This window comes from Plectropomus leopardus, chromosome 15 (genome assembly GCF_026936395.1).
Source record: "Plectropomus leopardus strain MGB_pleo_1.0 chromosome 15, ASM2693639v1, whole genome shotgun sequence".
NCBI classification, from domain to species: domain Eukaryota; kingdom Metazoa; phylum Chordata; class Actinopteri; order Perciformes; family Serranidae; genus Plectropomus; species Plectropomus leopardus.
The window spans coordinates 13069525-13095622 of record NC_142190.1 but is presented as its reverse complement, the minus strand read 5'-3'; the positions used below and the strand labels follow the sequence as shown (position 1 = coordinate 13095622).

Here is a 26098-nt window from a genome sequence, read left to right as displayed (position 1 = left end):
CATAGCAAGAGCACAAAAACTCAATTTCAGCACTTCATATGAACAAAAAACTAAAACAAATCTCTCACAAATACATCATTGTGCACACAATGATGGAGAGTTTAAGAAAAAACATCCCAAAGGAAATGTGTGTAAAAAAATAGACTGGGACACACAAAACCTCATCATCAATATTTTTTTGTGACTACTCAATTCATCCAGAATCAGGACCAAACACTATTTTGCAATCTTTTCTGTCCATTGATTGATCAAATAGTCCTTTCAGCACAAAAAAAGGATCAAAAGAAAAGCAATTTCAAGAAAAAGTAATCAAAAACAAAAAACACAAATGGAACAAGACAGAGAGCAGTTGCTTGAGCACTTTTCGAAATGTACTATTGCATGTGACAGGTTGATGATGGTATACAGTATATATATATGGAGTACAACAAGTGTTAATTCTAGAATGCAGAGATCACGCTGTGCCCATTGGTACCTGAAGATCAACAACTTAAATCCAGAGAATCAGGCTAACTTTGTAGCAAAGCAGGTTTGCTAACTTTTACCATCCCTGACAATAATGCACATATGGTTTTCCATGACCATGGGAACCCTGTTCAACAGTGCTCCTAATGAACAGTCCTGCTCTAAAAATCTATCTGCTTATGAATGTGTGGGAAAACCTGGTAATCCATACATGACATCTAGAAAAAAAATCGAACAAACCATGAAATCTAATTCAAACTGATGCAGAAGTGTGTTTCTGCTGATATGGTCTGCTGCTGTGATACTCTATAAGAATATCCACCTTTATACTTTTTTTGGGGATAAGGATGAATGTCCTTCAAAGTCTGTGTGGTCAGCTTGAAACCTGGGACACTGCAGGTCCCTTGTTGAGACACTGCCACAACGTGTGTCAGCTGTTATCAGCACCAGAGGTGCTCTACTGCAGCACCATCTCTCCCACCTCGCTCCACTATTTCAGTAGCCTCACATGGTGGTTCATGTACTTGTGCGCCCACATGTTAAGACATATAGATGACAGATGGCAGACAAAGACATCCGTGGAGAAAGCAGCCCATTAGCTGAGCTAACCTTGAAAGTATCGGGGAGGTTGGGAAGCCGGAGTGAGCCAACACTTGCCTGCAGGGAGAGCAAGGGCTGAACATCCTCCCTGCACGGGCTGCGGAAATTCAATTACAGCCTAATGAAGAGTGAGCTGACCTCCCCTCACCATCACCACTCCTCCTCCACATCTCCTCCTACCTCCCCACCTCCAATGCAGCTGGAGCTCGCTATGTACTGTAGCTGGGCAGGTTAGCAGGTACAACTGGTTTTGGGACTGGTAGCGGCTTCGTCTTCAGGGCATTTGTCTCTCTGTCTCACTTCTCATCATTGTTACACTGCATTCCTCTCCTATTGTTTTCTTCCTCAAATATGAGCCTCAAATGTGAGCTTTATCTTCCATCTCTCTGTCTTGCTTTTTACTGAGTCCTCCATCCTGTTTAGTCAGTTTTTTTAAACATATATATTACTGTATAGGATTTGAGTAGGTCTGGGAAATATAGCTGAAATTAATACCAAAATATATGGGTTCTTATATGGAATATATCACAACATGACAAATATATGAGAAATTGCATGTTAAATAATCAAATTAGTGGTCAATCCGATGATATACGTTTGGTTGTTTTGCTTAACATCCAATAGCAAACGCCTCAACACCAGACACCATGAACTCATAATGATTTTTCAGTAGTAGGGGGGCACTTAAATTAATACTCCAATGAAAACTGATGTTCTGAATACCAAACACTGACCACTTTAAGGTTTCAAAGTTGTCAGACTGGAAGTTTTGCAAGGAAATCAATTCATTGATGGATTTGCTTGTGGGGGTGAAGTAAATCCACTTAAATATTTTCCATCAAGTTCGACTTTGTTAAACTTTGACATCAATAGCAAGCTGTCTAGACAGTGCTGACCTTTGAGGGAACAGAGAGTTGGAAAGTCCAAAACAGAGGAAGCTGTTGTAGCTTGTTAGCTGTGCAGCACTACCAACTTATTTGATATGACTGTTCTACAGTAAACATAGTTATAAGACAGGAGGTAATGGTACAAATACATATTTAGCATAAACTGTAGACTGAACATATGCATTGGTAGCAACCAAGCTAATGAGCTTAACTGACACTTAACCTTAGGTTGTCAGGAACAGTAGATCAACGAGTAGCCCTATTTCTTAGGGCTGCCACCTGAAAGTACAAGAACCAAATCATTATATGGAGACCCCTCAGCTGACTGAGGTTCCTAGGACTGCAAATATCTCGGGGTCTTGTTCATGGGTGAGGGTAGAATGGAACATGAGAGGGGGGTTCGGCACAGCGTCTGAATGTCGTGGTGAAGAGGGAGCTGAGACAGAGTCTTTCAATTTACTGGTCCATCTACGTTGAAACCCTCACCTATGGTCATGAGCTTTGGGTAGTTACCAAAAGAATGAGATCGCAGATACACGCAGCCAAAATGAGTTGAGAAAGGGTGAGGAGCTCAGACACCCGGAGGGAGCTGGGAGTAGAGCCGCTGCTTCTTTGTGTTGAAAAGGGCCAGCTGAGTTGGTTCAGGCATGATCAGGATGCCTCCTGGGTGCCTCCGGTTAGAGGTGTTCCTGGCACGTCCAACTGGCAGAAGGCCCTGGGGCAGACCCAGAATGCCCTGGAAGGATCATAGATCTCGTCCTGCCTAGGACTGTCTCAGGATCCCCCAGGAGGAGTGCTTTGCTTGGTGTGCTGCCCCCAAGACCCAGCCGTGGACAAGCGAATGAAAATGGATGGATGGATGGAATAAATGTTTCCATCCCCAATTTTGTTACAAAGTGAGCACTCCTTGCTTCCACACTGTTCTTCAGAACTGTCAGCTGCAGACATGGAGGCAGCTGCCTTGAGGAAGAGAGGCTTTTGTGGTCAGGCTCAGAGATGACATTATTTTAACCTTTTGCTTAGAAGTGGTCAATTCACAGCTCACAGCAACTTAAAACAATACAGTCTCTGGCTCTTGTTAAATTTCTAGTGTTGGAAAAAAAAAAAGTTTTTGCGCATTTGCAATCCATTGTATATTTAGCTTGATTACTATATCAAATAAATGTCACTGTCACACTGAATGTCCTGCTGAACCTCATTCAAACTCAAACTCTATATGCAAAAAAATAAAAAAAGATCAAATAGCTGAATATTCACATTTAACATCCAAATCCGATTCAACTGACATAATCGGGTACACTCCTATTTTGTGAGGGCGCATGGGTGATTTTTACCCTGGGTTTTAACAGCACAGATGACTATAGGTACATTTACAAAAGCAGTGGATTAATATAAGCGTTGTGATTGACATGATGATTCCCCTGATGAGGGAGGAAAATAATATAACAGAGGACTATAATATCAAAAGAAGGGTGTTTGTTTTCATCATCATGACAGCCATTTGGCCAGACTTTAAATTTCCATCTGTCCTGCTGCCAATCCAGCTCTTTTGCTTACTCAGACTGCAACACAAATTGGATAATCTGGTTAAGGTGTTATTTCTTTGCCAGGAACTGACATGATCACTTTCAGCCAACACTACTACAATCACTACATTGACATTTTCAAACTTTTCAAATATAGATGATGTCCTGAGAACTGAGATTTTAACACACAGAAAATGTATGTGGTAATAAATGCCCTTATCTTTACACTTGTCCTAATTAGCTTATTTTAAATTTATTAATTTGCGAAAACTATCACCATCAGACCAGCCAGTTGTCTGTCGATGTCGACCTTAGTCCCTGGCAAAGGTTGATAAAAATCCTAAATTTCACCCCTACAGCATCCACCACACCTCTCTGTCTTTCACATATTCTCTCCTCCTCTTCCCCTCTCCAAGTGTTGTTTCATGCGTCTTTATTGCTCCATTTCGCACTCTATGACTGCATTTATTACTCATGCCCATTTATCACCTGCCTCTACACTGAGCCACACTTTCATTTTTCCAATAACCACCATTAAAAAAATAACAAATCATCTTAAATCACGGGATACAAATTGGCACCCAAGTATACAGAACTAATTAGTTGTAAAAAAAAAAAATTGTGATCCACTCACTGAACACAAACATTTGAGAGTATTTTGCATTTCTTCCAACTCATATTTCTCTCACATTAACATGCAGTGTTCCCAAATGAAATATTCCCTTTTCTATTGTTTTCCAGACAGCTGTCTAATTGATCCCATCAGGCACTGGACAGTGACTGAGTAATTGGACAATCAATCTGGTGTCAGTGACAGGTTTCCATGGCGGGAGGTGTTCCTAAAGTGTGGCTTAGCGCTCCTGCTGAGTGGGATTGTCTCTGTCACAGAACACAGTTAACCATGATGGATACATCTGGTCTCACACTGCCCCCGATTTAATGAAACTCTGCTATGAAGACGTCTAAGCCCAATAACATGCCAGAGATGAGATATGAAAGGGAAATATGAAGCTGTCCTTTGTCTGTGAAAATCTTTTGTAACCAAGAGGTTTCTTGCAATTGCAGAAATCTGTAGCAAAACAGTAAAAACATAAATATATATATATATATATATATGTATGTATGTATATATATATATATATATATATATATATATATATATATATGATATTAATTTATAATTTAGTCACATTTTGTGCTGTATGAGTAAGACAATAACTCTTTGAGCTGACATGGCAGTCCAAGCAGAAGTGCACATAAATGTCACACAAATTAAGTTACATCATCCTCACGGCATAATTCAGACTTCATCAACACACCAAATGCTGTTCTTACAATGTATACAGAGGGTTTACTGTAGACTTAGGCTGAAAACAGCTGCCTGCTGAAAAGGTTGGAAACTAACTAGTTTGATATGGGCTAGTTAGTTTTTAGCTGTACGGAGCTAAAAACTGATTTCTGTAGGTTCATCAATACAATCAACACTTTAAAGGGCTGGCCCCTGAAAGTTGAAGTTTGAAATGTGATGCTGTGTTCACGATAGCAACGACAATGCAACAGTGTTACCAGCTACATTATATCCAAGTGTTGCTCAAGCACTCATTACTGAAATGCTAAGCGTAGCAGGCTTGTGTGTGTCTGCCACTTGCTGAACCGCACCTTGACTGAATGTCATCTACAGTTTGCATTTACAGAAATGCCAGTGCTTTTGATCAATATCTGAGCCCCATTTTAACATCCCACTTCGCTGCCCTATTGCATCCACGTGTGCACCACAAGGCACATAAAGCTATAGCGTCAGTCAACTAAGCTCAATAACAGAATACCATAGCTAGACACAAAAATTTATGATTGGTTAACACTTCATCGTGTCGTTGGCGCACTGATTTGTGGTGTGTCATACTCATCAGCAGCGATAAGTGCCTGTCGTCACTTTGTTGCTTCATTTCACAGGCTTTCTTAAAAGCAAATGACTTGTAGCCTGTCTCTCTTAGTGTGAGCACAGTGAGAAATTTGTAATTCAGTGTACAGTGTGCTTCTGGGGACATTTCAGCCCCAACTGTACCTGCAGACTGACCGCTCTTCCCTTTCTTTTGCTGCTCTCCGGTACAGGCAGCTGCAGATCCAGCCGAGACAGACACAGCTGCCTGGAGTAAGAGAGGTGTTCCAAGGTAACACTATCTTATGCCATCTGCTTAAAAGAAGTACATTTACAGCTCACAGCAACTTAATATGATGCAGTCTCTGGCCTCTGCTTGATATCTAGTGTCTGCAAAAAAGTATGCACATTTCTGATTAGCATGCATTATCTCAGAGGGCTAATCTGGGTTATTTACTATTTTATGTAAACATTGCTGTCACCCTGAACCTCCTTGAATGGAGATCCTGCCGATCCCCATTCAAACTCTCAAAATCTAAATAGAAAAAAAAGGAACACATAGTTGAATTTTCATATAAAAAATCAAATCTGATTTGACCAAGATCATTTTAAATAGGGTAAAGTCTGGCTTTATACATTACATGCAGTCATCTCCAATCAGTATGTGAATATTGAAATCGCAGCTTTAAGGAAGTATAGACACTATTTCACGGTGTATTTATCAATTTAGCATACTTAGAATAAGGCAGTTAAGTTAAGGCACTTTTATTGATCTATAAACTATCAATTGTTCTCATTGGGTCTTTAACAGCTTTTAATATATTTAACTCTGTGTGATTTAGGTCAACATGGAAAAAATAAATAAATAAAATAAAGAAAATCTTATGTATACTTTCTCCTTGTGCTCGAAAAATTGTGTGTGATTTGAACACATTGCAAACCAGGCATGCATAGTATTAGTAATCAACATCAAGCACGCCATGACAGCTCATCTGACGATATTTCCATTTATCCAGAGAAGAAATGTTTCATTTTGGGCCAGAAGCAATATATCTAAGCAAAAACAATCACCATGACAGCAAGGATTTTTTTCCAGTTCTAGCCCCTACTCGAAGCCCAGCAGGTGCTGTGGCTGCTTCATATTATTTTCTATTGAGGCGACCGTGAGAGGGAAGATTGGTCCCTCTGCCTTTTCTATGATGGATTTCTATCTTTATGATTCTTGAATGTCAGTAGGTATAAAAAAAAAAAGAAAAAAGAGAACAACACTTGCTCTTTGATTGAGGGACTGACACAGAAACCTGACATTTACTGTTGCCCACAATCTTCCGCTGAGTAAAGTTTTCAAAGTAAATCGCAGCAGAGATTAGCAGTGAAGCTGACGGATCTATTCATCTATTCATCTATTCGGATTCGGGAGGTCTGTCGATCTGATCCCTGGAAGAGATGGATATCGCACCCACCTATAACACATATGGCAGTCCAAGAGGGACAAAACTGATGAGAAAAACATGAGGCTGGAATCGTTTAGAAAGCCTGGCCAATATGTAAGCGTGGCCAGTATTATCAGACGATGCATCTTATCACATATTAAATATTGGTATCATGAATAAAATATGCTGATCAACAAGTAACACAAAGTAGCTATGCAGAAATAACAAAGTTATGTTTTAGGTGACGTAGTAACAGTGTTTCACAAAGCAGACTGAATAAACCAAATAACAAATAAAAATAATTCATGTCAAAGGAAGATGTGAACAAACTACCATCACTGCCACTGCTACATGGAATCAATTTTACTTTAGTTGTTTGTTTACTTCGTTTCACCATTGTCATATTATAGTTATTAATCTTACACAACCACACATACATACATGTCCTGTTCATTATGCAAAGAAAAGAAAAAATAGTAAATTCTTTTTTCATTCACTTACAAAACAAATGCAAGCATTAGCCTGATAAGATCCTTACAACACGTGGCGGTGGTGCTCATGAGAAATGAGCACCACCGCCATTCTTTCTAGAAATGCAGTAATTCAAGAAGACAATACCTCTTTTTTTCCCACAGGAGATGCAAAAATCAACACAACATGAAAGTGTCTTTTAACTGCTTCAAACAAAGCCAAGTAAAACAAGACAGGAAGCTCTGCATGTAAAAATGTCAAGAAGAGACAAATCAGCCAAGACCATGAAAAAGAGAGGACTAACAGACTAATCAGAAAAGCAAATCAGGGGAAAACAGACAGTATGTAAAAAGAGGATGAATAAAAAGAGAAGTAACATTTAAAATAACACCAAAGAAAGACTTAAAAAATGTCAAGAACATGATTCAAACTGCACAGAAACAGAAGGAAAACAATCTCAATATATAACAACGGACATGCACGCACGCCCGCACGCACGCATGCACACACGCACACATGCACACAATAGGTGAGAAAAGAGAAACACAAACAGGAAGAGACATCAAGAGATGAAACACTGTAGAAGTCAAGAAATAGACAGAGGTGCTGAAGATAAGAAATGTCAAGAAAAGGGGAAAAAAAAGGAAACAGTAAGAGACAGAGAAGAGATTAGATATGTGAAGAAAAATAAAGAGAAGGGCTGAGCAGCAAGAGGAAAGGAGGAGAGAAAAGAGACATTAAGGAAGAAGAGGGGAAGAGAGGAGATAAAAACAGCAGGTTTCAGTGCTTGCATGTTATCTGTGAGTCAGCGTTCTGCCTGAATGAACTGCACCGACAATACAGAGGTAAGCGTGGGCGAGAGAGAGTGAGGAAGGTAGAGCGAGAAGGGGCATGAGCGCAGAGAGCGAGGAGGGATAGAGATCATTTTACATTAACAAGGTGATGCTTTTTGAAAAACAGATGAATATGGATGTAAATATTTCTAGGTGTTATTTTAGGTTTTTTGCACTCTCGTGGGTAGAACAGGAAATCATAATCATGACTTTGCAATGGCAGGAGAGATTTTGTATGCACTTCAATAACCAGGTTACAGCTGGCCAACCTGAGTTCTTCAAACTCATGTTAATAAGAAACATGGTTTCAGTAATGGGATCCAGGGAAAAACAAACACTTCAAACAAGGCCAATTCAAACAGCGGAAGTCATTACTTCATTTGGGGAAAATTTGGGCGAGAGAATATTTGTTTTTTTTACAAATGATGGCCTAGCCTATGGAGTGCTAGAATTCTGGTGATCCTTGTGTTAAAGATTTATTTATTTAATTACTACAATTTTATCCAGTTATGTACAATGCTCTTCGCCTAAGAACTTTCAAATTTTGCAACTGTTCTGTCTACATTTAATAAGTAGTTTTTTACATATAAACTAGTTCTTAAGAACTTATAACCTTAAAGCAACAACAAGTGCAGTAGGCGAGCTGTCAGAAGCTGCACTGTAGTCTGTAGAGTGATAAGATTTAAAGAAGCAGGACACAGCAGAGAGTAAACAAATAGTCCGAATTAAAAGCCGTCTGACCCCCACCTTGAATCCAACGATCCTCAACACACAACACTATCCATCTATCTGAGCTCCTCATAGCTCATACTTCACTCTTCTGATATTGCATTTCTTTGACACTGTTAACATAGAAAACACAGATCAGCTTTGGGCTCACACTTGGAGCACACTTATGGTGATACCACATGCAGTTACAACAGTTTGAAATGAAAAGAAGTACAAAATCCACCTGAGACTTTTCTAGAACTCAAAAAGGAAAGTTTTCCGCCTAATTAAAACATTAAACTGACTATAACAGAGTGCACCAAGCATACAGACAAATATAAATCATCAGGTATCCTTTGAGTCAAATAGAAATAGTTGTATTAATTATGATTTTAAAAAAAGAAGAGAAGAGGCTGTTCCTGCAATACCGCTCTGCAGCGAGGCTATAATTACACGACATAGAAACCGCATACTAATTAGCACCTCAGAAAATATAACCTCACTCTGAAACAGCATCTCATCAATTGTTTATCTTCCTCTTGTCGGCGGTGAGGTACCAAAACAAAACAGCATCAATTAATGCAACATGGCATCTGTATTACTGCGAGCTAGCATGCTTTCATGGAGCGGAGAGACTGTTGTTGTTGACATCAAATTCAAGAAAAGTGTCTGAGAGGGTTTGATGAAATGTGAGCTATTACGTATTGGTCGTATGTTATTTTTATGACCTTGTAATTTGCTGTGCCTTTCTGTGTGCTAACAGGTGGGAGGCTCATTCAAAATGAGGCAGCGCAAAGAGAGTATTTGGCATTCTGGTGGAAAATATGTCTTAGTCATCACACTGGGAATAGACATCTCAGAACCACATCCGTTTCTGGCACAGTGTCCCTCAATTTTGTCAACAAATGCTTGGAGCAAATGCACAGAAAACACATTTATTACCTATTTAAATGAAACACTGTCCAACCAGTGGATGGGTTTATTACATTATCAAAAAATGACATTTGATATGGATATAGCAAGAACTAAAGCAAGTAATTTAGTCTGCATTTATCAGTAAATTAATCTGTTGTCCTCAGCTGCTTTATTGTATGCAAGCTCTTCCTTCAGTTCATTAAATCTCCGCAGCCATGTGAAGGCAGCAGGGCAGATATATTGATAAATCTGCAGCCTCCCATTGAAAAGGAGCCACAGCAGAGCGCAGAGCCATTACGCACACACGACCGTCCAGTGTCCTTGATTAAATCACATGCAAATGATACCGGGTTGCTACAAAATAATCCCACACACCTCTTCACTCATCGGACGGGTCAGCTATAACTCAGTATTCTGACTGTTTATGAGGGAGATGTTGGGTTACCATGACCCATTAATCATGTGCATTACAGTCTGTTTATTTTCTTTTTTTTTGGTTTGTTGAATTGAATATTTCTATGTTTCATTTTAGGATATGGTGTGACAAATTTTCATGTGAATAATAGTAGAATTATGAATGTAATATAGATTATACAAACTGCACCAAACTATAATTTGTTTATCATTATTGTACTAAATATTGTTTAAAAAATGTACCATCTGCCTTTGGCTGCACATGTATGGGAGCAATATGCTGATTCTTCATTTGCTGAGTTGTTTTTGTCATGTGTCACTGTAAGTAGCCTGGCTGTTTCAGAGCGATGAGACCAGTGATGTAGTTGTCTGACTGCATATTTATTCATCCTAGTAGCCAGACGAAAATGTTGTGATTGTGCGTATCTGCAAACCACTAAAGCATTACACTTGTATGTTTCATACATACTGTATCACACATCATACATATCACATTTCTAAGGTTACGTAGTATATGAGCTGACTTTGTCACATGGATGTAGAGGGTGGGGGGGGTGGGTGGCATTTTAACTAGCTGAGACAGCTGCCAGGCTGCAGACCGCCGTTGGGGATACAATAAAACTGGCCATGATTTAGCATTTAATTGCATTTTTTTCACCAGCATTTCTATGCACCAAACGTAAGATTTTTGTAGCTGCCCATCGCTGTTCTGGTGGCTTTTTAGGCAACAAACAAAGGTATTTTGTAGCGGCCAGTCACTGTTCGTTCAGTGGATTTTTAAGCACCAAACATGGGTGTTTTGTAGCTACTTGTCGCTGCTTTTCCAGCCGGGATTGTGACCACTAAACTGGGTATATTAAAAGCCAAACCATGATGCATTTCTAAATGATAACAAAGGTTTTTATGCCTAATTCTAACAATACATTCCACAGCACTGTACAAATTAAAGATTTCAACGTATGCGCTACATAATAATGTGCAAAGTATACATGGTTTGCAGAAACATACAATGCCAACATGTTTTCCGATTCATTAGTTGCATCACCCTCCATCTCAACCAGACATTTTGCACTTTGCTTTGCTGCTCATTCACAAGCCAATACAGCCCATATAGTCAGTACACCTCATTTGTCCCTCTGAGGCTGTAACATTGAGTTAAAATTACACGTAAAAACAACTGTGACAATAATATACACGTACCACATACCATAGCCCAAATTCACCTCTGAATGTCCAATAAAAATCTCCCTTTATATTCTTTTTCTTTCTTTCTCTCTCTTCATATATCTTTAGTGCATATTTAATATCTAAGGAAATGGAAAAGTGAACAGGAAATTATGCATCACACAGTGGCTATGAACCAGGCTTAATGACGAATATCTTGTTCCCTCCTACGTTCAGACCCCGGCAATAATATTGCACTTGTCCCCCGATTTATTATGCAAAGGTTCAAAGCTGTACATTAACTCCAGAGTTCAAACTGATTAAGTCGCCTGTGTGAGAATACAAATCCACACCAGGAAGTGGAATTTTTCTCTCGCTAACCTCGCTAACACTGGCAGGGTCACACAAAGCCCTCATCATCACCATCTGTTCAGAGGTCGCTGCAGTCTTTAGCTCCAAACACAATCATTTATGCAGCCTGTGAGGAAGCTGGAGGCTTTGCATTGAAAACTAATCCACAATCTCAGGACCAAAATTGGTGAACATCTTAAAAAAGATTAAAAAGAAAAGAAGATTAACGCAAATATATATAAATATTTTTGACAAGTTCCAGCAGCCTATGAAGATGTGATGCTGTCAGCCATCTGTTTGTGTCATTGGTCAAAAACAAACCTCCATCAAATCAGAAGTTAGCCATTATCCAGGAATTAAAAACAGCAATGTTTTCCATGATAACCCCATTAAAACCAAAGTTCACGCACGCACGCACGCACACGCACACACACACATACACACACACACACACACACACACACACTCAAGAGTAGAGCAGTGAGCTCAGCAATGCTATCTGGTCCTTTTAATAAATGACCAAATGGGCCAGTGAAGTGCATTTCTTAAACACTGACTCACCAGTATGTGTTTTTTATTGTGTGCGTGTGTGTGTGTCTGTTTGTGTCTGTGCATGTCTGTGTAAGACTATTTTTCCCTCTGTCTGCTTATGATGTACAAAAGCAGGAGCATCTTGAGATCACATCTGGGCCCCTGCAGAAGCTGGCTAATGCTTTTGTTTCTGAACAGCTCATTATTTGTGCAACAGTCACCAACACTTGCAAACAAATAACTCAGTGCTTTGTGTGTGAGCAGTTGTGTGTGTGTGTGTGTGTGTGTGTGTGTGTGTGCGTGTGTGTGTGTGAGCACGTAGGGGCATGAAAGAAGGAGGAAGACATAGAGAGAGAACACAACAGTTTACTGAAACTCTCAGGTATCATTAGCAAAGCCTTTTCTGACTGCTGCTGTGTTCATGTATCTGTGTGACGGTGTGTGTGCTCTGATCAGTGATGAGTGTGTGTCCTCTGTACCTTTATCGCTGAAGTCGTCGACCAGAATGACCTCTGCGATGAGCTGTGGAGGAGAGCGGTTGAGCACGCTGTGGACGGTCCTCAGCAGCGACGACCAGCCCTCGTTATGAAACGGGATGATGATGCTGGTGTTGGGCAGCTTCTCTGCGTACAGCTTCTGTTTACAGCTGCACAAGCACATGGAAGCCAATAAAGACATGAGAGTGGGACGAAACAAGAGTGGCTCATTCCTGCTAAATAATACCCATATTTTTAGCCACACTTGTGGTGTGGCTCTAAGGGAAGGCCATGTTGGTTGAGTGGCCTGGCATTTTGGTCCACAGTGAAATATAAATAGTTATGGGATTTGTCCCTGTAAAGATTGGTGCACTTTGCCACTCTCCCCAAGAGAGTGAAATAATGAATTTTCAACCAATGCCATCATCGACTGCTTATTTAATACTAGGACAGATTTCACATGACCCTATTACCATCAAGCTCTATACTGTACAATGCATACTGTACTGACGCTAATATAACATGAGATGTATATGCACAGGCTTTTTAGCATTTTTAAAGCTGGAGATGAAGACTCACATAAATGAATACATTACATAACATTTAAGCCCCTGCCAGAGTTCACCCAATGCTGATTAGGACTATCACCGCCAGGGAAAGTCCACTGGATTTCTCAGAATACTGGAGTTTTTGTGTCGGATGTCTGTGACACAGTCACAGCATGGTGTTGACTGTAGCTGTGGAGAAGCAGGTAGTAGAAGCTTTGGCATAAGCTAAGCAGAGAGAAGTAAACAAAAGTTTCTGGAGTGGATGTTCCACATAAAAAAAGAACTTGGCCTTCAGAGGAAGGCTTGAAGTGAAAAAAAAAAGAAAAAAAGACCTGAAGAGAGAACACCTGAGGATGAACGAGCTTTAATGTGCAGGGTTTCCCACACATTTATTTATTTGTGGCGGGTCGCCACAACTAAAACATCTGCCGCCACAATTATATTTTTGGAGCTGAACGGTTAATAAGGAGAGCTATTGAAATATAAATACTCTGCTGGGTTTGAAAGTTTACTTCAGTTTAAAAACATCTGCAAACAGCTCCTCTCATCCATTGATGTGATCTGATCAGCTGTGAACATAGTCAAACTGATTATACACCCCGCAAGTGACAAATTGCTGTGGAGGGGGACAAAAAAAATGAACTCATGTAGAGCTCTGCCTGCTATTCTGCATTCAAGGTCCTGCAAAAACTTTGAATTTTATAATGAGGTAACAGAGTGATACAAAGGGACACACATGCACTTAAAAGATTCCAGTTGTTAGCATGGGGAACTCCTCTTTTTTTGTTTCAGCTCTAAACTCTTTAACTTGACTAATTACATCCTATTTTTCTCCCAGTATACATCACACAAAAGCGAGTTTATTCCAGTTTTTGAATCCATTACATTTCAGTTCTTTAGTCTATACCTTAAAAGCAAGTAACAACCAGTTACATGACTAACTGTTGGGCATAATATCTCCATATAGTTTTCTGAAATTATTGAGTGTGTTTTGTTGGAATTTCTAAATGCTGACAATGAGGAAGGAAATCTTCTGGAACCAGTGACACTGCCCTTTTTTTCTTCAGCGCACTGCGGTGCTCTCGACCAGCCCAACCTGAACAATGTGTTGCTCTTTTAATAAGATGTAATGAAGCATACCACCTGCCGGCTTGCCCTTCCATCCCTTTCTCTTTTCTTTCTCTCTATCTCTCTCACTGAGAAGTCAAGAGGGAGTCAGTAGAGACAGTAATTATCTCTGAGTCTCTCAGGCCTGTCTGGCTGCCTGAAACTCCCTCGCTCTTTCTGTCCCTCTATCATGTCATTCAGTCAGTGAGTGAAAGTGAAATGAATGAATGAATGCTTCTGGGAGGTCTGGGCCCCCCTGAGGACTGATGTGGCACCTGGTTGTCAGACACCTGTCACTCTGCTGTCACTCTGACTAATCAAACAGACACACCTGCTCCCTTCCACTGTCCAATACACCACCCATACTCCCTGTCTGTCCTGTGTGAATCTTATAGGACCTCTGAGGTCCAGAGTGGCCATGACAAGTCATTTCTGTGGTCCTGTTGAGAGGATTTCGGTGTTGGACAGAACAGACTTTGAGCAGCTTTCGCTGGTCTGTGCATGAATGAGAGCTTGTTTCAATTTAGAACCATCACACGACTGCTCAAAAGTAAGAGTCTGCTTATTAGGGACTATCATTAAAGGAAACAGTTGCATAAAACATGTCCAACTATGTTACGTAACAACATTCACAAAGCAGACTGTAATCGTATCTATTGGCTGCTTATAATTGTGGCAATGGCAGCTGTACCTTTTTAAAGGATTCAAATATGGATATTTTGATTTTTTACATTATTTAGTGATTTTAATCCATTCACTTTCAGTATTTTCAAAACACTTGTTGTTACAACTACAAACAAAACATCAACAAATAGTGGTGTAAGTGATCTTAAAGTCAGACAAAAACTGATCCATATTTCTTTGCAAAGTTCAACATACACTATTTCAACCTGTAAAATTACCCTATCTTAAGCAGCCGAGGTTCATTTCAAACTTTGAGTGGATATCTTCCAACACCTTCTCTTACAACGCCTTCTCAATGACCCTATGATGAGCCCCCAAATTACATACATTACCATTTTTACAGTCACAGTTTGAAATATGTCCTTAATGTCATGAAACTATTGCAGTTCAGCACCAAAACTACATGGTTAGGTTTAAAAAAATATGGCGGTTTGGCATCTAATAGGTACTTTTTCACTAACAATATGATAACATCATCATTTTCACTAGCGTAGCATTCTACAAACATACATGCATTCTAGGCTATGTAGTTATCAAAAGAAGTCAAGATTTACTTTCGGACACAGACACTGGTCTCCTGTATGAAAGTTCCCTGTTTGTCCCATCCAGCTTCTCTCTAGCCAACCCTATTGGTGGCTTCTCCGATATTTGTAAAAAAAAAAATAAAATAAAAAATAAAAAACACAGACTTTGCTCCTTTTTATGCTACATCCCTCCACTGTTCCTGTAATAATTACTACTGCCACTAGAAGATGCTACCTTACAATAAACATAGGAATATGGTTTGTAATAGGCTGCTTGTGCAGTCAACCCATGTCTTCATTTTTTCCCCCAAGATAGGACTGTATATTCTCACAAGGGCTCTTCTGGCTTCTCTGTTAAGCATGGCTACACAATTTTTCATTTGTTTTGATTGTGGTAGAAATGTCAACATATTGTAAAACACTCCAATATTGCACCCAGGGATTTTTTTTATTTTATTTATTTTTTTTTACTTTGTTGAAATAGGGTATTAGTAGAAAACTGCAATTAATTATATAACTTTTTTTTTCTTTTTAAGAAGTGTATTTTGTGTTCAGTTAAATGTTCAATTTGTTCAATAAATGAATGTTGGATATAATTTCCCTTATTTTCTTATTTAATGAACAATTTGTTTTATTATTATTATTTGACTTTTTTCTACATATTTAATTTGTAAATAGAAAGAAGCAGACAAACAGAATGGAGTTTTTTATATATAGTAATATTTTTGCAATATTCAACAGCGCTACTACATATCACAAATTTTACTTAATTGTGCAGCCCTACTGTTAATATTAGTGCTGTGCTTAGAGAAAAAAAGAAATACGTGTACAAATACCTTCCATTCACCCTAATAAAAGAGAAAATGCTGCTATCCAAAAGACATGGAAATCATAAAGCCACACATTTTATTCTATACTCGCTCCAAGCTGCATTCCTACTCCACCTCAGAGCTTACAAAGATTTACTGTTCTTTTGACAGCTATGAGAATATGCAAGTAATTTTTTGTGTGACTGTTAAAAAAAAAAAATGTTGTGATGTTGGTAAAGGATGGTTGGATGACTGTAGGATGGAAAATGCTCAATAAAGACACAGGATGCAGGAAATTTATAAATGTGGAGGGAAAAATGTGTGAGAGAACATGAAGTGTTGTCCCGAAGAGACCTTGAGAGAGAAAACATTTTAAACTGCTTTCCACATGAAAGTGACGGCGAGGTCAAAAGAAGGCTCTTGTCAGGTAGAGGGAAAGCGCTGAAGGCTGATCTGTGACAAATCGGGTCAGCAGGTCCGAAGCTGCTTAGCAGACATTATTTATAGTGTTGCTGGTGTGTTTATTTTCAGTATTTTGTTCTTTAATGAGTCAGGGGAGAGCTGGAAGAAACCCAGCAGTCTACACTGTAGCTACAGGTCCGTATGACTCATCATGTGTCTACAGGCAGCTCTTTTAAGATACACTATGCTGAATTTTCCTTAAAAAAAACAATGTATAAAATCATACAGGAGTAATCCCTCTCAATCATCATCATGTATGACTAACTAGAAGTGTGTTGTGGTGTATTTTTCTGCAGGGACTCTGCTCTCTGCCTATGTTTTATTTCTATTTTCTGTTTACAGGACGTTTATGGGTGTTAATGGCTGTTTGCATGTACCCCCACAGCATGCAGTGGGCTTTGCCAAAAAGATAGCAAGCAGGTGCCAGACCATAAGCAGAAGGCATCAAAATGCCAAAGAAAATGCAAATATAGCGAGGCAAAACACCAAATGAGAGTGAATCTGGGGTTGGCTTTTGCTTTTAATTTCTCCAGGTCTCATGTTTACAAACCCTTACCCGACAAATAGTAACCACAAATCATACACAATATACCTTGACAGCTACAGTCTTTTTGTTTGTTATCCAGTTAAATATGAGGCAGATATTCTAAAAAAAAGCATGCTCCTTTGCCTCCAAATAGTAGTCATGTCAATCAATGCTCTTAAACAGTTAAACTACAAATGAAGCACCACCAACTGGCCTGAGACAACAGAATCTTGATTCATATTTGATCAGGACTGCACAGTTTGACAGTTTGATCCAAGTACATGGGCTGTGTTTCACATGACTGGAAGCTGCTCCCTCTGAAAATGCCCAATGATTAGCCAAAGTCTCCTACTGGCTAGATTTTCCTTAAGCCTGAAAACAGAGCCAAGCCAAGGGGTAGAAGTCTGTCCTTCCTCTCAGACCACGCTAACCAAGCTTCAACACAAGTGAATGTAATGTTCAGCTTAATGTCTCTTGTCCACCCCTTAAGTCAATGATTAAAAGGGCAGAAGTGCCTTCTTGTATGGTACATTTTATTCTGTGGCCATTTTTATAAAATCTCAGGCTCAGTCCTAAAATGTCAAGGTGTTGTAATTTAGCATGACTCTAAGCAGCATTTTGTCTGCATGTTAGGACACTGAGGTGTTGACATGTTAAAATGTAGCATGGCGCCACTCTGAAACAAGATGTAGTCACACCCCCCACCTTCTCCTGGGGGACCGTAGGGTCTCCAGGCCAGATGAGATTAATAATCCCTACAGAGGTCTGGTCCTGCCCAGGGGTCCCATTTAACCATTCCTTCAACTGGGAGACATTCAGAGGTCATCCTGATCAGATGCCTGAATCTCCTTAACTGACCCCTCTAAACGAGAAAGGAGCAGTCCCTAAGGCTGAGCGCAGCCACTTCAAGCCTCTATCTAACATCTCCGTTTCTAACTAAAGCTTGAGACCACAGGTGAAGGTTGAAACTTAAATTGACTGGTAAATAGAGAGCTGAGCCTCAGGGCAAAGTACAGTCCAGTACAACGTGTGCATTAATCTAAAATGAAGGGTAAGGCTAACAGAAATTCTGTAAGTTTTCATGGTACAGTTTCACATCCAACTCAAGAGCTAGACAAGAGGAAATTTTTACCTGTTAGTGATGTTGGATGAAAGGTTAATCATCAAAATTATGACAAAATACTACTTATTTTCTGTAAATCCACTTGGTCAGAGAATATCTCAACAAATACTGGTTAGATTTCTATGAAATTTACTCTAAATAACTGTGGTAACAAGAGGGTGAAACCATATATTTTTGGTCACCTCCATACTTTCCATCTAGTGCCACCATCAAATGAACATTTCCATCCCTACACAAGAAACATCAAAATATAATTAGGCAATTTGTTGTGAAATTTACTTGCACAACTAACTGGAATACAATAAGCATTGCTGCAACTGCATGTCATTGTGACCAATGTGGGAAAACTAGACCTTCTGCTTCCTCTATTCTCTTCACTCTCCTTCTTCCTGAGAAACCGCCCTTTGAAAGACAACCCCAGTCTGTCTGCAGTCACAATAAAAACTGCTCTTGTGCAGCACAGCACACATCTATCACTGCTTCACACCTTGTACACAGAGGGGGACATCAATGACACTGATAATTGCTGTCAAGAACACGGTTTATAAGTACATAGGTGTTGTGTGGTGTGTAATCAGCTTCTGTCAGTGTAAAGCTACATGTCTCCTGTGAATAGACTGGGCAGCTTGTTAATTGGAACAATTGTTCCAAACGGTGGTTGTTGTAATGAGTTGGGACTGATCCAGCATGGAAAATTAAAGGTGTAAACAATGTAATAAGTCGGGTTTGGTGTTGGGGTAGAATTGTCCTATTGGCCACTGTCATCCCATCACAACTGGCGCAGGAGGAGGGATGGGAGCTCAGTGCAACTATTCAATGTATCCAGACAATGGTTGGTATGATATCTTACGAAATAGCACCTCTAATGCTTGGTTGAGGAAAGGAATCATGGTTGGATGCCGTGACAAGACCTATGAGATGTATGGGAAAAAGTGTAAAGCAGCAGATAGTGATTACATTTAATGTTACTTTTTTTATTTGTTTACCAGTCTATTCACCTTCTCCTTCTTCTTTGGTGCAGCCAGAGTTTTACCTATTATTGCCCCCTAACCATAGATGTACTCTCTTGCAGATGGTCTCTCCCTGCTCCAAACAAGATAGTGACAGCCGAAATGCTGAACTCAAGGCTTCAAAACGGGAGTCCACAAACCATCAGCTCTGTCCGTTACTTTATAAAGTCTACATAACTTTAAATAACTCAACATTGACTTTTGGTTTCACATGGGACATGAATAGCGGTCTCTTAGGTCAAACCGTTTGCCTACCCACTGGGACTTTGTCGGGCTTCATACTACGTTGCTTGACTTGCTGGAGGGCAGCAATATACAGGCAGAGTTTTAAGTCTTTTGGGTATTAAAACATTGACCATTGAAATGCCACCACATTCAAACATTTTTTTTCAAAGCAATGTTTACAGTATTTTTTGCACTGCTGAGACCAAGTTGTTTTAATGCACAGCCTTAATTAAACATTCATGCTGTGTGGCTTAGTAAGGCCTGCTTGTCCCTTTCTTATTTATTTTCTATTCTGGGATTTTAGCTGGTCAAAATTTTAGACATAATGTTTTTGCTCCCGATTCTCACAGTAGTCAAGTCCATGTTATGTCCAGGTTTACATCTCTAAAGACAATTCTAAAAGCTGTTGTTATGGCAATTAGACCCCAAAAAAGGCCTTTAGCCTGAGATTTGGCCCGGTCAAACTGCAACATAATAAAATACATGAATACAAGCAGTCTTGCCCACATTTCTGTTACATGGTCCAAATTCAGAAACAAACAGCTCTCTCTTAAAATAATCAGAAAATTATTATTTCAGATATTTGAATTTCTGTGACTTTCCATTAAAAAACAGATTTCCAAGGTCAGCCCTGCACTCAAGCTGGCCTCTCGTCCAATAGTCAACCTTACTTTTTTGGAACAACAACCATCTGTCACGAGGGGACTGGGAGTCTGCAGGTTTTCAATCCAACCAAAGGCTGCACCAGGTGATTCATTTTTCCTTTCCGGTTGATGGAGTGCCAATCTGTGAAATAACCTGCTGCAGTCTTTGGCTAGAATGAAAACCTGCAGACTCTTGGCCCTATGTGGCCTGTTCCTGCTCCTATTCAGATGAAACTGCTCATACAAACAGAAGATTTATTTCTTTGAGGAAAAAACTGCAGTTCTGCCCGAGGTTACTGGGCACTTTACTGGAAATTCTAAAAGGAAGTGCTCTTCGTCTGGTCACCACTGCATAGTCCATAAACATGACTGATGTGGCAGATTGAAATAGGATGAAAAACACCAACATCATTCAGCTGGAACTGCTCAGAAAATAAAAAAAAAACCCTCTCAATTTATTTATTGAGTCGGAAGATCTATTTATCTAAAATCTAATTACAACTCAACTCTAGCGATAGAGTCATGGTTTAAAATGATGCGAAACAACTTATCTAGACAGATGCTTTTGAGAAAAATGTAGGCAGTTTATCAATATTTATAGTTAATAATGCATTGCAGTAGTTACATCATGGCATTTGTATAATACTGTCAGTTACAATGCACCATTGTGGCCATTAAATAGCAAACTAGCCAAACCTAAATGTTTATTTTGGCAGGTAGTCCCTCACTCTTCCTCCACTGTCTCCCTCCCTAGAAAAACACACACACACACACACACACACACACACACACACACACACACACACACACACACACACACACACACACACACACACAACTCACTTTGGATGGCGGATGTCCGGGAGAGAGCGATTGAGGGAGATCCGGTCGCTGACATAAATGTTGAAGCCATTCTCCCTGTAGGCCTGGTCGACCCGGTCAGCATCTGTCAGGGGGAATGGTTTCCCCTGTTCACCGTTACCTGCATCAAACACATATTTCACTGTCAAGACAAGTATGAGACCTCAGTGCATTAATTCCACTACACTGTGTCTGCTTTGCGAACCACACATATTGCACAGCATTTATTAAAGTCGACACACCCTCCTTCAAAGATCTAGGAAAAATTTTTAAATAAATCAAAAGTTTTCCGGATTTATTTGGGTATGATAAGGGACAAAATCAAAGCTTAAAAATATTTCTGTCAAAGTATTTAAAGTAGTAAGCCTTAGGGCGGGTAGTGTACTCAAACAAGACTGGGTGAGGAGAGAATTTTTAATATCTCTTTTAATCACTCTATATATCAGTCAGAAATACAGTCAGCAGCCATGAAAAATACATTTTTTGCTACATTATTAGAAATAAAATGTTAATGAAATCAGGCAATTAATGATATATGAAAAAAATGTAATTACCTCATGAATACTAATAAGAATAAAATTGGAAAATTTGGTAAGTGTAAGTGCATCTTGTAGTGGAGATTTCTGGCTCTGAGTATGACTAAAAAACTCATTCTGAGAAAACAGCTTAATGTGCTTGAAGAAGAAATATCACCATGAAACTTTCCCAGTTGATAACTTACACTATGACTTTTTTTGTATTAAAAGCTTTCTGAAGTTTTCTGTTTTGATATGCGAATGAGACATTATCTAATCAAATATGTGCTTTTTGCATACATTTTAACACAGAAATCTGAAATAAAACAAACACCTAAACACATATTTTGGATGTTTTCTTTTCACTGGTTTACAAGAACCAAAAAAGAAAAGTAGTCCAAAATCTCAAAATTGACGAGTGCATGAAAAAACAATGTTTTCACCTCTGGTGCCTCAGCTAATGACCTTGTCCTGTTTGTTTTATGAACTACTCATCTGAATTCTTATTCTCTTGTATCTGGTTAGCTGAAGACAAATTCCCAGTCTTATGAACAGTAAGACTGGGAATTCTTTATTCTACTTAAGATTGCATTAATGTTTATAGTTATATATAATAAAACAGAGAAAGCACGAAAACATCTTAAACTGAACATGCATGGTAAAAGTGAGTAAAAAAAGATAAAAATAAGGTAGTTCAGGACAAAAAAACTTGTACATGTACTGTTGTGGTTTAAAGCTGAATTAACAAATGACTAAATAAAACAGATCTGTTTACAACCCTGGTCTCTGTAAATCAAAGCTTGGACATTAAGAGCAAGAAAGCCGCTGATGAAACATGATGAAATAAATATGAACTCTAATGGCTGAACTGCTTCAGAAAGTTTCATATTTTTTTACAGCTTTAACTTGAGCAGATTTATTAAAATGAGAATCAGGGACCTGCAAGTACCCAGAGAACAAAAACAACACTCATCATTCACAAACATGCATGTTTCATTAAGCAGAAATGATCCACTTTCCCCCCTAAAGGTAACAAGTGTGGAAAATAACTTTTCTCCTTTAACGGCTCATTTCAGGGATGAACCCATTTCAGCTAATTTACACTGTTTGTATAGAGGCTGATTTCCCTGAACAGAAAATAAAACTGAGTTGGTGATAATTGTAGCAGATATAAACTGTATTTATGACAGCAGAACTGCATTCAAAGCAGAGATTTAAACCACTGCTGCAGAGCTAGAGAGCAATAAGACCCAGAGAAGAGGATGGTGTGTGTGAGAAGAGCAGTTAGTCTGGAATTCCAGTGAATAAATGTGTGATTTTCAGTATATGGGATTTTTGCATAACTGTAGAGACTGTGTACATGATGTATAGGTTACTCAGTTCTGATCTCTTTTTGACAGACTGTATGAAGAGGGGCTGAGGAGGTTTGGTCCTACCAGATCGAGAGGCATCTCTTTTGATTGCTTCATAGTTGTGCCAATCTTTCCTCCGCACGCCGTTGCGTCCCACCTGAGCATCCTTCCCCAACCGGTTAACACCCTATGGACACATACAAGCACACAGACAGGCAGTCATGAAAGCTGTGGCACACACTGTGAAAAAAAAAAAAAACATTTAATTTATGGCTTGTTTTTATGAAAAAATCAAAACAAAAAGAACACATGGACAACGTGAAAATAATCTTTAATTTTGGCCATATCCCAAAACTCTTGAATTTTACATTGTCAATAAATGCATCATAGAGACAAATTACTATAAATTAATTGATAAAAAGTTATTCTCTGTAGACTTCCTCTTAGACTTTATTATCAATGGTAAACTTTGAAGTTTCTGTATGTTCATTTGCATAGTTTATAAATATCCCCCCTCCCCCGGGGACCCAATGTGACCTGTGGGGTTGTAACCAAACCAACTTTGCGCCTCTGCACATGTGTGAAAGTGACAGAGAATGTGGAAGGTGGACTATTGCACATAATGTTTTTTAAGTTATTACTAATTTGGAACACTGTGGGTTGAGCCTCATCACTGAACACAAACTACAGTTGGCAGCTGCAGAAAACCATCTGTAGTTTGCTTCACCTGCCCTTTTTCCTCCTCTGACTGGCATTTTAACGCTCAAAATCTATGACTGCACTGAGATGTTTTCTTAGCCATAAAACAGCTTTTGAATGCAAGACATTTTTTTTCAGCTGAATCTCATGTGCCAAATGTGTTTGTCTTTGCCACAAGCCCACAACTGCAAAGGTTTGGTGACCTCAAATGAATCCTTAGTTTGTAGGCAATGCTTTTAAATGATCAGCAGCAATATAAAATATATACAATGCATTATTAATGAGCAAAAATTTGGAAAGCAACTAGTGTGCACCTTTAAGAACACATAGTACAGCTTCCACAAAAGTTTTTTCCCCGCACTCTGTCAGTATCAGTGTCAGCGAAGAGATTTCTCCAGAGCATCAGACTCTCACTATCCAACAGCTTTCTGCTGAGAGTTTATCCACGGAAAGTGTGCTCTTCTATTTCATGCTTGACGATCCTGTGAGGAGAATATCAATGCTGTGACGCACAACTCCGCGGAGGCCTTATATACACAACCACACACATACAGACAGATACGCTGCAGTTCAGCATACAAAGGCAAAGGCTGTTTCTTCATCCACTTAGTCATTCTACACACTGAGTGACTTCCAGTGACTCGGCATCTTGAATTACAGGATCACAGAACAATGGAGAAATAATTAGCTCGACGGGAGGAGGCAATTAGTGAAACACTTTAAATACAAATGGCACCACTGACTGCATGAAATACTGTGAATTATTAATCAGACTGCTAGCTTAGAGGAATATGATACAGAATAACAAACTGTACAGTATATACACAGGGATTTGGTTGGAGACCTCATGTTACATGTGGTTGTCTTGTATTTCATTCTTTTTTAAGACAAAGTTTTAGAGCGTGACAGTGGGAACACTGGAAAGTGAAGTCTTGGGCTTTTTGGCTTTAAGGATTAAGGTTTGAGTTAGGTTCAAGTTCACATCTTAGTTTTTTTGGAGCCAGACGTGACCATATTTGTACAAGAGGGTGGAGCTGTGAAGGGGCAAGGGATGGATCTGACTCAAAGACTGTAGCAACGCCTCAAACACAGCCTGTCACTCAACTGACCTCTACCTTAAATATCCATAATTTTAAATGTTGTTAAACATGTTAAATGTAGGTGTAAGGTGAGTTGTATAAATATGAACCCCCTCCTTACAATTGTCATGGATGTTGAGAATATCTATAAAGACTAAAACCTTTGTTTTGTACCAGGCTGTAAACAAGTGTATCTCTGCTGTAATGTTGGGCATTTTAAAGGGGGTCTATGGAGACTGACTCGCTTCTGGAGCCAGCCTCAAGTGGCCAGTTTTGGGCACCTGCATATTAGCATAATTTCTCAGCCCAGGAGGCTGCCGCTTGCTTCATACAGTAACATTAACTGTGTTTCCATTTAGATGTCAAGCAAATTTTAGGTGCAGTGTCACAAAAAAAAAGCAACAATGGTTTGGAGCCCATCAATAATCTTTGATCCTCCGAAGTTTGCAATATGGCTACACTTCACGAATGACTGTTATCTGCTGGCAAACAGAGTACAAGAATTAGTTCTTGCAAAATGAAATAAAAAAGAAAAAAGCTGCCTCTGCCATCTCATGCTGTCGGAAGATAAAGCCCAATAAATGCAATGCTAATAATGCACAAGAAGACACAAACAGCGGATACAGCTGATCAGTCTTGTGAGTTTAATGTTCGCTGCATCAGGGGCACATTCAGGCTGAAAACTGCACCGCTGTTCTACGGTGTCCAGGCTGAAGGACATGTTTCCTTGAAGCGGTGTGAATCGGGGTTTGCAACGGGCTTTCAGGTATGTGTGTTAGACTAAAATGGATTACATATTTAATAATTATTTGAATTTGATCACACTTGAAATCCATAGCTGTAAAATATCAAAGATTTTCTTTTTTTCAAATCAGTATTTTTTTTTTAAATTCTCATTCTCTTTGAATAAAACCTTTTATATGCAGCTCTACATCATCCATCCACATTGTATCTAACTGTCTAGATGAACCCGATGCAAGGAGAACATTGAGCACAGTGTCTCAGCTTATTTATTATTCCATCTTCTGACTGGCCTCTGCATAGACACAGAGATGCCGTATAGGATCCTAATATAAAATTCATTCAGCTCTTCCTATTCCTTCCTCACTTCGTTTCTTCCTCTTCTCTCCCTTCTGCTCACCTCTCTTTTTCAACCCCTCCACCACTCTCCTTCCCCTTTTTCTGTCATAGGCAGATGCCCTCAGTGTGTCATACAAGGACCTGACAAGCAGCAAGAGTCCATCTGTGCAAATTTATACTAAAAAGAAGCGAGATTG

General features: G+C 39.3%; 1 protein-coding gene across 1 annotated transcript in view; it reads right to left on the bottom strand.

Annotated features, from left to right (window-relative positions):
* LOC121952312 (polypeptide N-acetylgalactosaminyltransferase 10-like) overlaps nucleotides 1-26098 on the bottom strand; it is a 102929-nt gene that overhangs the window by 46772 nt on the left and 30059 nt on the right. Inside the window, exons 2-4 of the mRNA XM_042498896.2 lie at nucleotides 23128-23230; nucleotides 21159-21297; nucleotides 12657-12823 (exon numbers count right to left, since the gene is read on the bottom strand). Of these exons, the coding sequence (XP_042354830.1) occupies nucleotides 12657-12823; nucleotides 21159-21297; nucleotides 23128-23230 (409 nt within the window). The remainder of the gene's footprint in view (nucleotides 1-12656; nucleotides 12824-21158; nucleotides 21298-23127; nucleotides 23231-26098) is intronic.